Genomic DNA, 12,732 nt, shown 5'->3' on the forward strand with positions numbered 1-12,732 from the left:
CAGACGCTCTGGAGATCATTAATAATATAATAACATTAATATTGAAACAGTTAAGAAATTTTAGAATGACCAAAACAACATTTGAGATGTTACTGTGTGCTTAGCCTGCTGGTTTGTCCATTTACACACAGTTTGATCAGCATATGATCTCTTATAACAAATCTTTTTTTTAATGTACATACTGTAATTTGTCAGTAAAAGTGTTTCCATCGTAGTTTATGCACATCTTTTCTATCGAATAAAAGTTTATCCTACTCAGTTATGTGCAAGTTTTTTATGCATATTTTCAAAAGTTATGTGGATCTGACATTTCCATCAATAATTTTTATGCGCATCTCCAAAATGAGCATTAAAATTGGTGGGTGGAAACGTAAGGCTAAGGTGAGAAAGACCTGTGTTTTCTGTGAACAAGTGAACAAGATGATTCTCACACCCTTTCAAAGCAAAAAACACTAGGCTAAAGGATCCAGTTCTCAAAAGTCTTGTGCACAAATGTTCTGTGTGTGTTTCATGGCCTTTTTTCAGTGACTTCTAAATTTTAGTTTTTCACTAACCACGCATAATCATTTCTTTCTCAAAAAACACAAACACATACAAACATGCTGCATAGGTATTATTGTAGCTCAACTTGTGCTGTTTACAGTGTTATCACACATTAACCAATCATATGTTTTTTAAGATACTTAAAACAACACAAATGTCAGTGCATGTCAATACTTCTTCATAGCCCCAAAACACCCTCAGACGCCAGAGGGATAATACACTTAGTAAAGCTAATGTTTTATTTGTATTAATTCGATTTTCTAAACGAGCACAAACTAAACTTTGCATTTTGTTCATATGCTGTGTTCTGCATTTGTTCTATTAGTAGATTGTTTTAGTTGTCATACCAAAGAAACTACAGTTGCTTGAATACACTCTACAGATTTACATTAGTGTGTATGTATAATGTAAAAACAAACTGATCAGGATGCCACATAAGTAACTATAAGGGCATATTTGTAAATTACTTTGTATCTAGATGGAAAAAGTTCAAAACATTGACTTTTTTGTTTAACCATGTCCTCATAAATCAGTTATGTCCTCTTAATACACAAGGTGTTTAGTTTTGTGTGTGTGTGTGTGTTTAACTGTTCGTCCTCCTAGATTACTTATGTCCTTTTAATACACAAGGCATTTACTTTTGTGTGTGTGTAACCATTCGTCCTCCTAGATCACTTATGTCCTTTTAATACACAAGGCATTTACTTTTGTGTGTGTGTAACCATTCGTCCTCCTAGATCACTTATGTCCTTTTAATACACAAGGCGTTTACTTTTGTGTGTGTGTAACCATTCGTCCACCTAGATCACTTATGTCCTTTTAATACACAAGGCGTTTAGTTTTGTGTGTGTGTAACCATTCGTCCTCCTAGATCACTTATGTCCTTTTAATACACAAGGCGTTTAGTTTTGTGTGTGTGTAACCATTCGTCCTCCTAGATCACTTATGTCCTTTTAATACACAAGGCGTTTAGTTTTGTGTGTGTGTAACCATTCGTCCTCCTAGATCACTTATGTCCTTTTAATACACAAGGCGTTTACTTTTGTGTGTGTGTAACCATTCGTCCTCCTAGATCACTTATGTCCTTTTAATACACAAGGCGTTTACTTTTGTGTGTGTGTTTAGCTGTGTCCCATTAAATCACAATTGGTCCTTTAATACACATTTGTGAAGTGTGTGTGTGTGTATAGCTACTGTCCTTATAATAACGGTTTGTGTTATGGGCGGGGTTTCAAGGTAATTATCATATGACCTCATAATTAAGTATGTAGTCAGATTGTTGTATTTTAAGTTGTGTTGTGTGTAATCAAACTTTAAAGTGAAATCTGTGTTGTACAGCTCAAAATAAAATTTTTGATATGCACCACAACTCTCTAGAGTAAGTGGAAGAGTGTGCTCCCCTAATACACCAAAAAACTGGTTTGAGCTGAAGTGTCCTTGTAACACACATAAACCCGTATGTGTGTGTGTGTGTGTGTGTATATATGAAATTTTCACATTATGTCTGATAATATTTTTTCTCCTAGAGAAAGTCTTATTTGTTTTATTTCGGCTAGAATAAAAGCCGGAAAATTGGGAATTGGGCTAATAATTCTGACTTCAACTGTATATGTATGTATGTATGTATGTATGTTTTTCACACAGTGCATCTAAGTCACATTAAACAGAAGATGTACTTTATAAACAATTTACAGCCATGACTGTTTTTTTAAATGTATTATTTTTTGCATTACTAACTTACATTTTCCTGAAATCAGTAATGATATTCAAGTTCAGTAATGATCTCCTTTTTCCTTGACTCATTTTAAATCAGTTTGTAAATCGGGACTGTTCATATTTCATAATTTTAACTGTTTAACTGTTCATAATTTTGTCAGAATTTCAAAGCGTAGCCCTGGACATCTCTGTTATTTGCAGATGATGTTGTTTTGTTGGCTTTATTCAACACAAACCTTCATCGTGCACTTGGCTGATTTGCTGCAGAGTGTGCTGGGATGAGAATCAGCACCTCCAAGTCTGAGGCCATGGTGCTCCACCGAAAAAAGGTGGTTTGCCATTTCCAGGTTGGAGGAAAGTCCTTACCCCAGATGGAAGAGTTCAAGTGTCTTGGGGTTTTGTTTATGAGTGAGGGAAGGATGGAGTGTGACATAGACAGGCGGATTGGTGCAGCAGTAATGTTGTCAATGTATCGGTCTTTTGTGGTAAAGGAGCTGAGCCGAAAGGCAAAGCTCTCAATTTACCAGTCAATCTACGTTCCTCCTCTCACCTATGGTCATGAGGATGGGTCTGACTGAAAGTACAAGATCTCGGATACAAGCAGCCGGAATGAGTTTCTTTCGCAATGTGGCAGGGCACATCCTTATAGATAGGGTGTCGCTGTCTGTGTCGGATGCCTCCTGGATGTCTACCCAGGGAGGTGTTCAAGGCATGTCCCACTGGGAGGAGGTCTCAGGGAAGACCTTGATTATTTGAATCAGTGGAGTTCACTGGAGATTTACCATGAATGAATCATTTGATTCAATAAGTTGTATATTAGAGACTCTGAACGGATAGTTCAATGAGTCGTTTACTAGAGATTCTGATCAGATCGTTTGAATGAGTGAGTTTTACTGAAGACTCTAAATGGAACGGTATCATGGTGGCACAGTGGTTAGCATGATTGTCTCACAGCAAAAAGGTCACTGGTTCAAGCCTCAGGTGGGTCAGTTCTGTGTGGAGTTTGCATGTTCTCCCCTTATTGGCGTGGGTTTCCTCTGGGTGCTCCGGTTTCCCCCACAGTCCAAACACATGTGGTATTGATGAATTGGGTAAGCTATATTATCTGTTATGTGTGTGAATGAGTGTGTATGGATGTTTCCCTGTGATGGGTTGCAGCTGGAAGGGTATCCGCTGCCTAAAAAAATAGTGCTGGATAAGTTGGTGGTTCATTCTGTTGTGGCTACCCCTGATTAATAAAGAGACTAAGCCGAAGAGAAGATGAATGAACTGTAAATGGATCACTTGAATCAGTGAGTTGTTTACAAGAGACTCTGAACAGATCCTTGATTCAGTGAGTTGTTTGCTGGATGCATTATGAATGAATCATTTGAATCAGTGAGTTGAAGTGAATTGATCGGATCAGTCTAGTTCACAAGTTCAGCTTGATTTGTAAACTGTTTAAACGGGTAAACCAGCAAAAATTTTCCAATTCGGATTTAGAATCACTAGTTACTCCATTTAGGAGATGTAATGGAGTTAATGAACAATATTTTATTTGATGCATTAAAGTAAAAGCATTGTTCTAAAACAGGAATACTCTGAAGTATAGGACATGGAAAGTGTTAAGTACAGTAAAAACACATAATTACTGTCCAGCACTTGCTGAATCTAGTCTGAATCTGTGCATTACACCCGTGCCACTGATAGTTTAATAAGGAAAGCAATTGACCGAGAGTGTTTCTGCAAAGCTCTCACTTAAACACATGAGGATTTTTCCTCATGTAAGGCCCGTAGTGTAAGATAAGCCGCTTCATGCTGTGTGTGTTTGAACACACTCTTGTGAAATGCAGCTGATTTTCCTCTCCTGCTTGGTGTCAGTGTGAGACGGTGACGCTTTGAGTTTCTTGTTTCAGGCTGAAGACATAATGCAGGGTTAGATAAGAGATTCTGCTCCGTTACGCCTTTGTGAAGCGCAGGATTACTGTAACAGCAGGACATCTCCAAATGTGCTGTCCTTTTATGAAGAGTGCGCATCTCGCAAAAACACTTCTACAATATATATATATATATATATATATATATATATATATAAAAAAGACATGATATTTACACTTTAAACTCATACAAATATAAATTTATCTATTATAATATCCAGATATACAAAATATCCAGATGTTTTACCTGCGTCTCTTTGTAATGCCTCATGTTCTCTTTGTAGATATAAATGCACATGTTGATTTTTCAACAGAATAATAGACAATTTTAGATTTTTATTCAGAATATAGTAAATTTCATGAGCAGTGAGATCACGCTGAGCTTTGAGAGATTCAACTCTCTTTGCATTTAGTGCATTTAAAAGCCTGTACTTTTTCAACTAAATGCAGTAATAGTTGATGCTTTTTATGCATTGTACTTTATTGAAAATAGCATTCTTTATATGACATTTATTAATTACATTTTTTCCCTGGAGACTTGCTTTTAATGGATCTTGTAAATCATTAACTGGAGACTCACTCTGAACACATCATTTGATTCATTCATTCATTCATTTTGGCTTGGTCCCTTTGTTAATCTGGGGTCGCCACAGCAGAATTAACCGCCAACTCATCCTGCATATGTTTTTTATGCAGCGGATGCCCTACCAGCTGCAAACCCACCATTACAAAACACTTATACACACTCATTCACACTCATACACTATGGACAATTTAGCTTACCCAATTCACCTGTACTGCATGTCTTTGTACTGTGGAGGAAACCCACGCGAACGCAGGGAGAACATGCAAACTCCACACAGAAATGCCAGCTGACCCAGCTGAGGTTCGAACCAGTGACTTTCTTGCTGTGAGGCGACAGCACTACCTACTGCACCACCGCGTCGACTTATCCGAATCAGTAAATCATTAACTGGAGACTCACTTGGAACAGATCATTTGAATCTGTGAACTAGTAACTGGAAAGTCACTCTGAATGGATTGTTTGAATTGAGTTTACTAGAGACTCACTCTGATCAGATCATTGGAATCAGTAAATCATTAACTGGACACTCTGAACGGATTGTTTGAATCAATGAGTTGTTTACTGGAGAATCACTCTGAATGGATCATTTGAATCAGTAAGTTGTTTACTGGATACAGTAAACAACTTATCAGTGAAATATTAAGGGGAAACTAGCATTAATAGATCATTTGAATCAGTGAATCATTAACTGTACTGCGCATTCTGAACGCATTATTTATAATATAACTGAACGGAGACTCCCAGATACTGATATCTTGCCTCTGAGGTGAAGATTTCTTCACATCAGAAATTCGTTCTTCATTTAGTGTCAAATTAAGTATCTTATTTACACTACATGCACGTGACTGATGCTCATTGTATTCAGTGCATGCAGTGAAAATAGCAGTAAAATACCAACACAATCTCACGGCAATTCGTAACTTTTTGATTTAGTGGCTAATACGTATGAATTTGTGCGATCTACAGTAATTAACTATTTAGTACGATTTGCTTATCCCCCAATGACGGTTGGGTTTAGGGGTGGGGTTAGGTGCCACGCCTCCTTTTTAAAATCGTACAATCTCGTACGACTGAACTCGTTCGAATTAGCCACTAAACTGGCAAAACGTAAAATACCTACGTTTTCCCGCGAGATCAGGCTGTAAAATACACTAGCAGTGTTCTCTATGCAGTACATTTGCAAAAAAAATTACATGCTATATGCATTAAACTCAAATAATTTCAGGTGTCAAAAATACTAGCAATTGTGGCAGATTTTGTAGTCATTATAAAATGGTAAACTTGTATTTATTTAAGTCAGAAGCTATACTTCAGTGTTACAAATAGACACACATAAACATTAAGAAGCTTTCACCCTGCAGGATCTTCCACGAGGATGGAAAAGTGAGCAGTTTTATTGTCATGCCACTTTAAGAGTGTGTATAAATCATCTGGTTTGTGCTGACGCAATTCAGACGTCCCATTGAAGCAACCGACGCTGCTCCTGATCTCCTGAACCATCCCGTCCTGAGAAGAAAAAAAGCTGACAAAAGAGCCTAGCACTTCAGCAGTCTTTTGCTCAATGAGTTGTGAAGTGAGAACTCTTAAACAGATAAGCGAGCGCTGTAACTCTCATGCATATCTGTCCTGAGACAGCATGGGTTATGAGCATTGTGAATTCATCTCCCTGGCATGTGGAGGACTGTATAATATATATTGTGCTTGTCTGAAGTAACGCTGAATGCTGAATCTTCCACTTTTTGAGTTCCAGCACTTTAAAAAGTTCAGAGGGCCATTATGTGCTTCCTGATGTGGCAAAATATTTATTGCCATCTGGGAAATATGTCTGAGGCTCAGGGGTTTCAGTGTAGAAGTGTTTCTGATGGCAAAATCTGTTCCCAAAAAACTGACTGAGCTTTCTTGCTGAATATCTTACTGCCTACAGTACACTGACTGAAATATTGCTCTGCATTTTAAGAGACACAACTCACACTAGAGTTTACCGTACATCAACCGGTCTCTGAGCTGAGCACAATATAGAAGATCTTAGCAGCAGAAATGCTGGTGTTTTCACAAACTTCACAGCCTATTATTGACAAAGTAATGTACACTGTGAAAAAGGCAGGGTTCCACACCATCAATTTGTGTGGGGGCAACATGAATTAATTAAGTTCACATCACAAATTGAAGTGGATTGAACATAAAACAATTAAGTTGCTCTGCAAAAAGTCTCAACAATTGTTGTTTCAGTTAATTTTAAATAAGTAATAAGTTTAAACAAGCAGCATTCATTTAATCTCTGTCAGTTTAGTTTCTTAAAACATGTTGAAAAGTCCTATAGTAATAGTTTGATTGTGGTGTTTACTTCAAAAATGCCTCTTATATATGCATACTCCAATTCCATTTCTGTTCAGTTCAGTTATACTTGAGTTGGATTAAGGTCATTAATATTCTGAATGCCTTCAGCAGAATTCAAATGACCCATTTTAATTTAGATTAATTTCAAGATTACAGTGAGATTATTCTAGATGAAAACAATTAATCTATGCCCACCTATAATTAAAACAGACTTCTGTTTTTAGAACTCTTGAATGAACTCTCATTGCAATACACAGTAAATATATATATATATATATATATATATATATATATATATATATATATATATATATATATATATATATATATATATATATATATATATATATATAAATGTGCAAATAAATTAATTCATTTATGTTTATACTTCAAAATGGCTTCTCTTATTTAGAGTTTTGTCTCGTTTCTGGTTTAAATATCAAAACATTCTTAAATTAAAAATCAAATTCCACACAAGCAATAAATAGAGTCTTTTTTCCTTTAGTAAACTTATGTTTTAAAAAAAGCAAAAAGCAAAAACAAGATTATTTAGCTTACACCATTATCAGATTATTAAGCTTGTTTTAAGGAAAACCTCACCTAATTTTGACTTGTTGCTTCTGAAAACAAGACACTGGGGCTGCCTCCGAAAACACCTACTACTCATTTGAATTTAAACGTACTACTCGGCCGTTAGAAAAGTACATTCTATACAGTATGAATGTGAAAAGTATGAATGGAATTCGGATGTTCTACATCCGCTATTTTGACATAGTCACGTGACGTGACTTCTCGCATACTGTTTTTAGAATTCTATGAATTCGGAGATACTACTCGGCTCACATACTGATTTTAGCGTACTGTATAGTATGGAAGTATGCGGTTTCGGACGCAGCCTATGCTTCTTGATTTAAGAATGTTTAGATCAGGGGTGTCCAAACGCGGTCCTGGAGGGCTGGGGCCTCATGTATCAACGCTGCGTACGCACAAAAACTTTGCGTACGCCAGGTTTCACGCTCAGAATCGCTCACGTTTGGATTTACTAACAATGAACTGAACGTGGGAATATGCGCAGCTACACGCCAGCTTCATGGCTGGAAAAAAAATAGTTCATCAGACGCTGGATTCGAACCGAGTTCATGCTCGAACGTGTAAATACATGTTGGCATGCGTCTTACGAGCTGCGCCACTTAGACTGTTATGAGTGCCGCAACATTTTACAGATATAAATCACACTATTTCCTTTCTAATGCACTCAGTGCGATGTTCAGACCCAACTGTGTTAACCGCATCAGCTAAACTCTCCCACTCTATTTTTTTTTTTGTTGTTAATTCCGGAGAACAAACTTGCAAATAACACCGCTTTTCTCCGGTCTACCTCCGAAAGCAGCACCTCCATTTCACATTCTGTTCAAAGTTTCTCTTCTTGCTTGCTTTTGCCTTTGCTTTTTCGTTGGGTTTTGCCAAAGTAGAGTCATTAGCATATTCATACGGGGAGGAGGCAGGTAGGGGTTTTGTGCTCGTGCATGTTGCGCTCAGTTTCACGTTCATTCGGATGTACAAAAGAATATGCGTGAGATTCGGCGTACGCAGTGTTTCATACATCTGAATTTTTTTCTGCGTACGCACATTTACAGCTTTGTGCGTACGCAATGTTTTAGTAAGATTTCCACGCAAGTCTTCGTACATGAGGCCCCTGGTGTCCTGCAGATTTTAGCTCCAACTTGCCTCAACACACCTGCAAGTATGTTTCTAGAAAGCCTAGTAAGAGCTGGATTAGCTAACCCAGGTGTGTCTGATAGGGGTTGGAACTAAACTTTGCAGGACACCGGCCCTCCAGGACCAAGTTTGAACATAGAATGTTTGGACTAGAAACAAGACAAAAACTCCAAGGAAGAAAAGTATTTTTGCAGTGATAGCGTGCACATGGATATTGTTTTGTTTTTAAATGAAACGGTTAATTCTATAACAGTAAGTTTACACTGTAAGGCTGAGATGCTGTCCATGTGCTTTTATTGTCTTCAGCTGGGCTGCTGGGAAATGGCTGAGGACTGTTTAATGATGTTCTGGGAAAGGAAAGCTCCAGTGAATCAGTTCCTGTGTCGTGCACATCTCTGCCAGGGTCAGCTCATCTCCTCACGCTCCATTAACACAGCGGTACGTCAAAACACTGTTCACTAAGCTCATTAAACAACACCTCAAACACTGGACACAACCATATGATGACAAACAGCCTATAGTGTTTCACCATAGAGGAGAGAAATCACACGCCATATCCATTCCAGACCGTAAACAAGCACTGCAGTAGCTAAAGAATCGTACAATCACATTCTTCCTCTCCATAGGGGAATTAATTTAATTATCAGTAAGTTTGAGCTGAGAGATTGTGCATTGGACTTTTGAATTGAATACTTTCCATACTGTTTGTGTAGTCACTTTTTAATTAGTCCTCTTGTGTTTGTCTGTTTTTTCTACTCGTTTACAGTGTCATTCCCACTGCTCATTTATTATAAATACTGTAGTGTCTTTGAACCAAACTATTGAAAATTACTTGAACTAATCTGCGGTGGTGATTCTACAGTTGCTATAGTAACGCAACAACTAAAGTAATTGATCTGCTGTGATGATTCTACAGTTGCTATGGTAACACAACAATTACAGTAATTGATCTGTCACGATGATTCTGTAGTTGCTATAGTAACACAACAACTATAATAATACAAACAAATGAGTCAGTACTGTAGTTTTCTACAACTACAGAATATGTTATGTTGCTATGGTAACATCAATTATAGTAATTCATTTGTTGTGGTAATTCTATAGTTGCTATGGTTAACACAACTGTAGCAATTGATCAGTTGTGGTGATTGTATAGTTGCTATGGTAACAACAACTATAGCAATTGATCAGTTGTGGTGATTGTATAGTTGCTATGGTAACAACAACTATAGCAATTGATCAGTTGTGGTGATTGTATAGTTGCTATGGTAACAACAACTATAGTAATTGATCTGTTGTGGTGATTCTGTAGTTGCTACGGCAGCACAACTAGTATATTAAATGATCTGTTATGGTGATTCTACAATTGCTAGGGAAACACAACAACTATAGTATATGACCTGTTGTTATGATTCTACATTTACCATGGTAACACAGCAACTATAGTAATTGATCTGTTGTGGTGACTCTGTAGTTGCTACGGTAACATAAGAAGTATAGTAATTGATCTGCTGTGGTGATTCTATAGTTGCTGTGGTAACACAACAGTTATAGTAATTGATCTGTCATGATGATTTCGTAGTTGCTATGGTAACACAAGAACTATAATAATTGATCTATGGTGGTGATTCTGCAGTTGTTATGGTAACACAACAACTGAAGTAATTGATCTGCTCTGGTGATTTTAGTTGCTATAGTAACACACATAGCAATTAATCTATTGTGGTGATTCTATATTTGCTATGGTAACAACAACTATAGTAGTTGATCTGTTGTGAAGATTCTACAGTTGCTATGGTAACACAACAATTATATCAATTGATCTGTCACAATGATTCAGCAGTCCCTATGGTAACACAACAACTATAATAATATAAACAAATGAGTCAGTACTGTAGTTTTCTACAACTACAGAATGTTATGTTGCTATGGTAACAGCAACTATAGTAATTGATTTGTTGTGGTGATTATATAGTTGCTATGGTAACACATCAATTATAGTAAGTGATTGTTTTTAAAACAAATAAATGCAAAACAAATGCAGGAAAATTACAAAAAGAGACAATTAGTGAAATACATTAAATTAATAAACTCTGATTAATACCCATCACATAGGCGTTGCATCTGCATAAAATGTAATGAACAAGCTGCAAGTGTAGAAAAATACAATGTGATTCAATTCTGTTGCAGATATTGAATAATGTAAGATAAGACTGTTCAGTCTTGCAATGTGTATTTATATAGTGCATTTACCGTGTTTGGCTTATACCCAAAGTGCTTAACAATCATGAGGGGGGTCTCTCCACACCACCACCAGTGTGCAGGACAACAGCGCCAGTGTGCTCACCACACACCAGCTATAGGTGGAGTGATAGAGCCAATTCAGTGGATGGGGATGATTGGGAGGACATGATGGGTAATGTGGCCAGGATACCGGGGTTACACCCCTACTTTTTACCGTAAGTGTTTATTAATGAGCACAGAGAGTCAGGACCACAGTTTAATGTCGCAGTCAGGACCACAGTTTAATGTCGCATCTGAAAGACGGCGCTCACTGACAGTATGGTGTCCCCTTTACTATACTGGGACATTAGGACTCACACAGACCACAGGTTGAGCACCCCCTGCTGACTTCACTAACACCACTTCCAACAGCAACCTAGTGTTCCCATGTGGTCTCTCATCCAGACACTGACCAGGCTTAGCTGCAGTGAGTAACCGCTCTTGGGCTGCAGGGTGACATGGCTGTGGCATCCGTCTTCATCATATAAATGCAAACTTTACAATTTCTTGTGCCCAAATGATTTACAATCTTTTAAAATGAAAACCACATGCAAGTGATAAACTTTGACTTTAATTAAACTTTGCGGGGACTCCACAAAACACGTCTTCTGAATTGTAATCCGGACTCAGCATTTACAATCTCTGATAAGTCTTCATAAATCCCTATGAAAATAAAGTCAATGAAAACACAGAACCAGCTCTGCAGAATACCTGGTGTTTGCACGTCCACACAGCACTGCCAAAACAGTCGTCTGCTCCGCCGCATGTGCTGTGTCCCTCAGTGTGTGTGTGCTGTGTTTAGTATGTATATCATGTCCTGCTGTCAGTATTGTGAATCCACTGAGCTGCAGGAGACTCGTTTCTGCTTCACAGGAAGAAATCTGTCCTTCACACCTCTCGTTTTGTCCATATTTCTGCTGTTGTTGTGTTTCCAGGAGGACTTGGAGAAGGCTGTGATGTGCTTCCTGAAGGCCATAGAGATTGCCAAAGACAAGTGCAGGTAGAGTAAACCATCCAGACAGAGGAAACACCAGACAGGCGGTGTTTATTTCATCTCTCTGATGTAGCACATCTAAAAAAGCCTGAATAATTATGAAAACACTGATTGAATTGTTTTTCAGAGATTGCTCTTTATTAGATGAACAGATTTGATGGCATGGATCAGCAATGTTTGACAGATTTGAATAAAATAAAGATTTACATATTTGACTTTTGATTGCACATCCTGAGCCATTACCGAGCTCTCATTTTCAGTTCCAGTGGAGTCTCGATCTTCTTTTTTTGTGCCAGTCTATCTTTCATCTTTGTGTTTGTCTCAGTCTATCCATCCATCTTTTCTGTTCATCTATTTATAAATTTAGTTCCAGTCTATTTGTCCATATTTTTTGTCCAGCCTATTTTGTCCCAGTTTATCTATCCATCTTTTTTATCCCAGTCTATCTATCTATCTATCTATCTATCTATCTATCTATCTATCTATCTATCTATCTATCTATCTATCTATCTATCTATCTATCTATATCTATCTATCTATCTATCTATCTATCTATCTATCTATCTATCTATCTATCTATCTATCTATCTATCTATCTATCTATCTATCTATCTATCTATCTATCTATCTATCTATCT

At 37.4% G+C, this 12,732-nt stretch overlaps 1 protein-coding gene across 11 annotated transcripts in view; it reads left to right on the forward strand.

The window, feature by feature from the left end:
* cfap46 (cilia and flagella associated protein 46) overlaps positions 1-12,732 on the forward strand; it is a 189,262-nt gene that overhangs the window by 22,913 nt on the left and 153,617 nt on the right. For 9 of the 11 annotated variants that reach the window (XR_012389014.1, XR_012389013.1, XM_073920364.1 and 6 more), the window contains exons 3-4: positions 9,124-9,255; positions 12,036-12,100. Coding sequence is in view for 9 of the 11 variants with exons in the window: in XM_073920364.1 (XP_073776465.1) it covers positions 9,124-9,255; positions 12,036-12,100 (197 nt within the window). In the remaining 2 variants the exon portion in view is untranslated. The remainder of the gene's footprint in view (positions 1-9,123; positions 9,256-12,035; positions 12,101-12,732) is intronic. The other 2 variants (XM_073920370.1, XM_073920371.1) reach the window with 1 other exon arrangement.

Source organism: Danio rerio, chromosome 13 (assembly GCF_049306965.1).
Source record: "Danio rerio strain Tuebingen ecotype United States chromosome 13, GRCz12tu, whole genome shotgun sequence".
Taxonomy (NCBI): domain Eukaryota; kingdom Metazoa; phylum Chordata; class Actinopteri; order Cypriniformes; family Danionidae; genus Danio; species Danio rerio.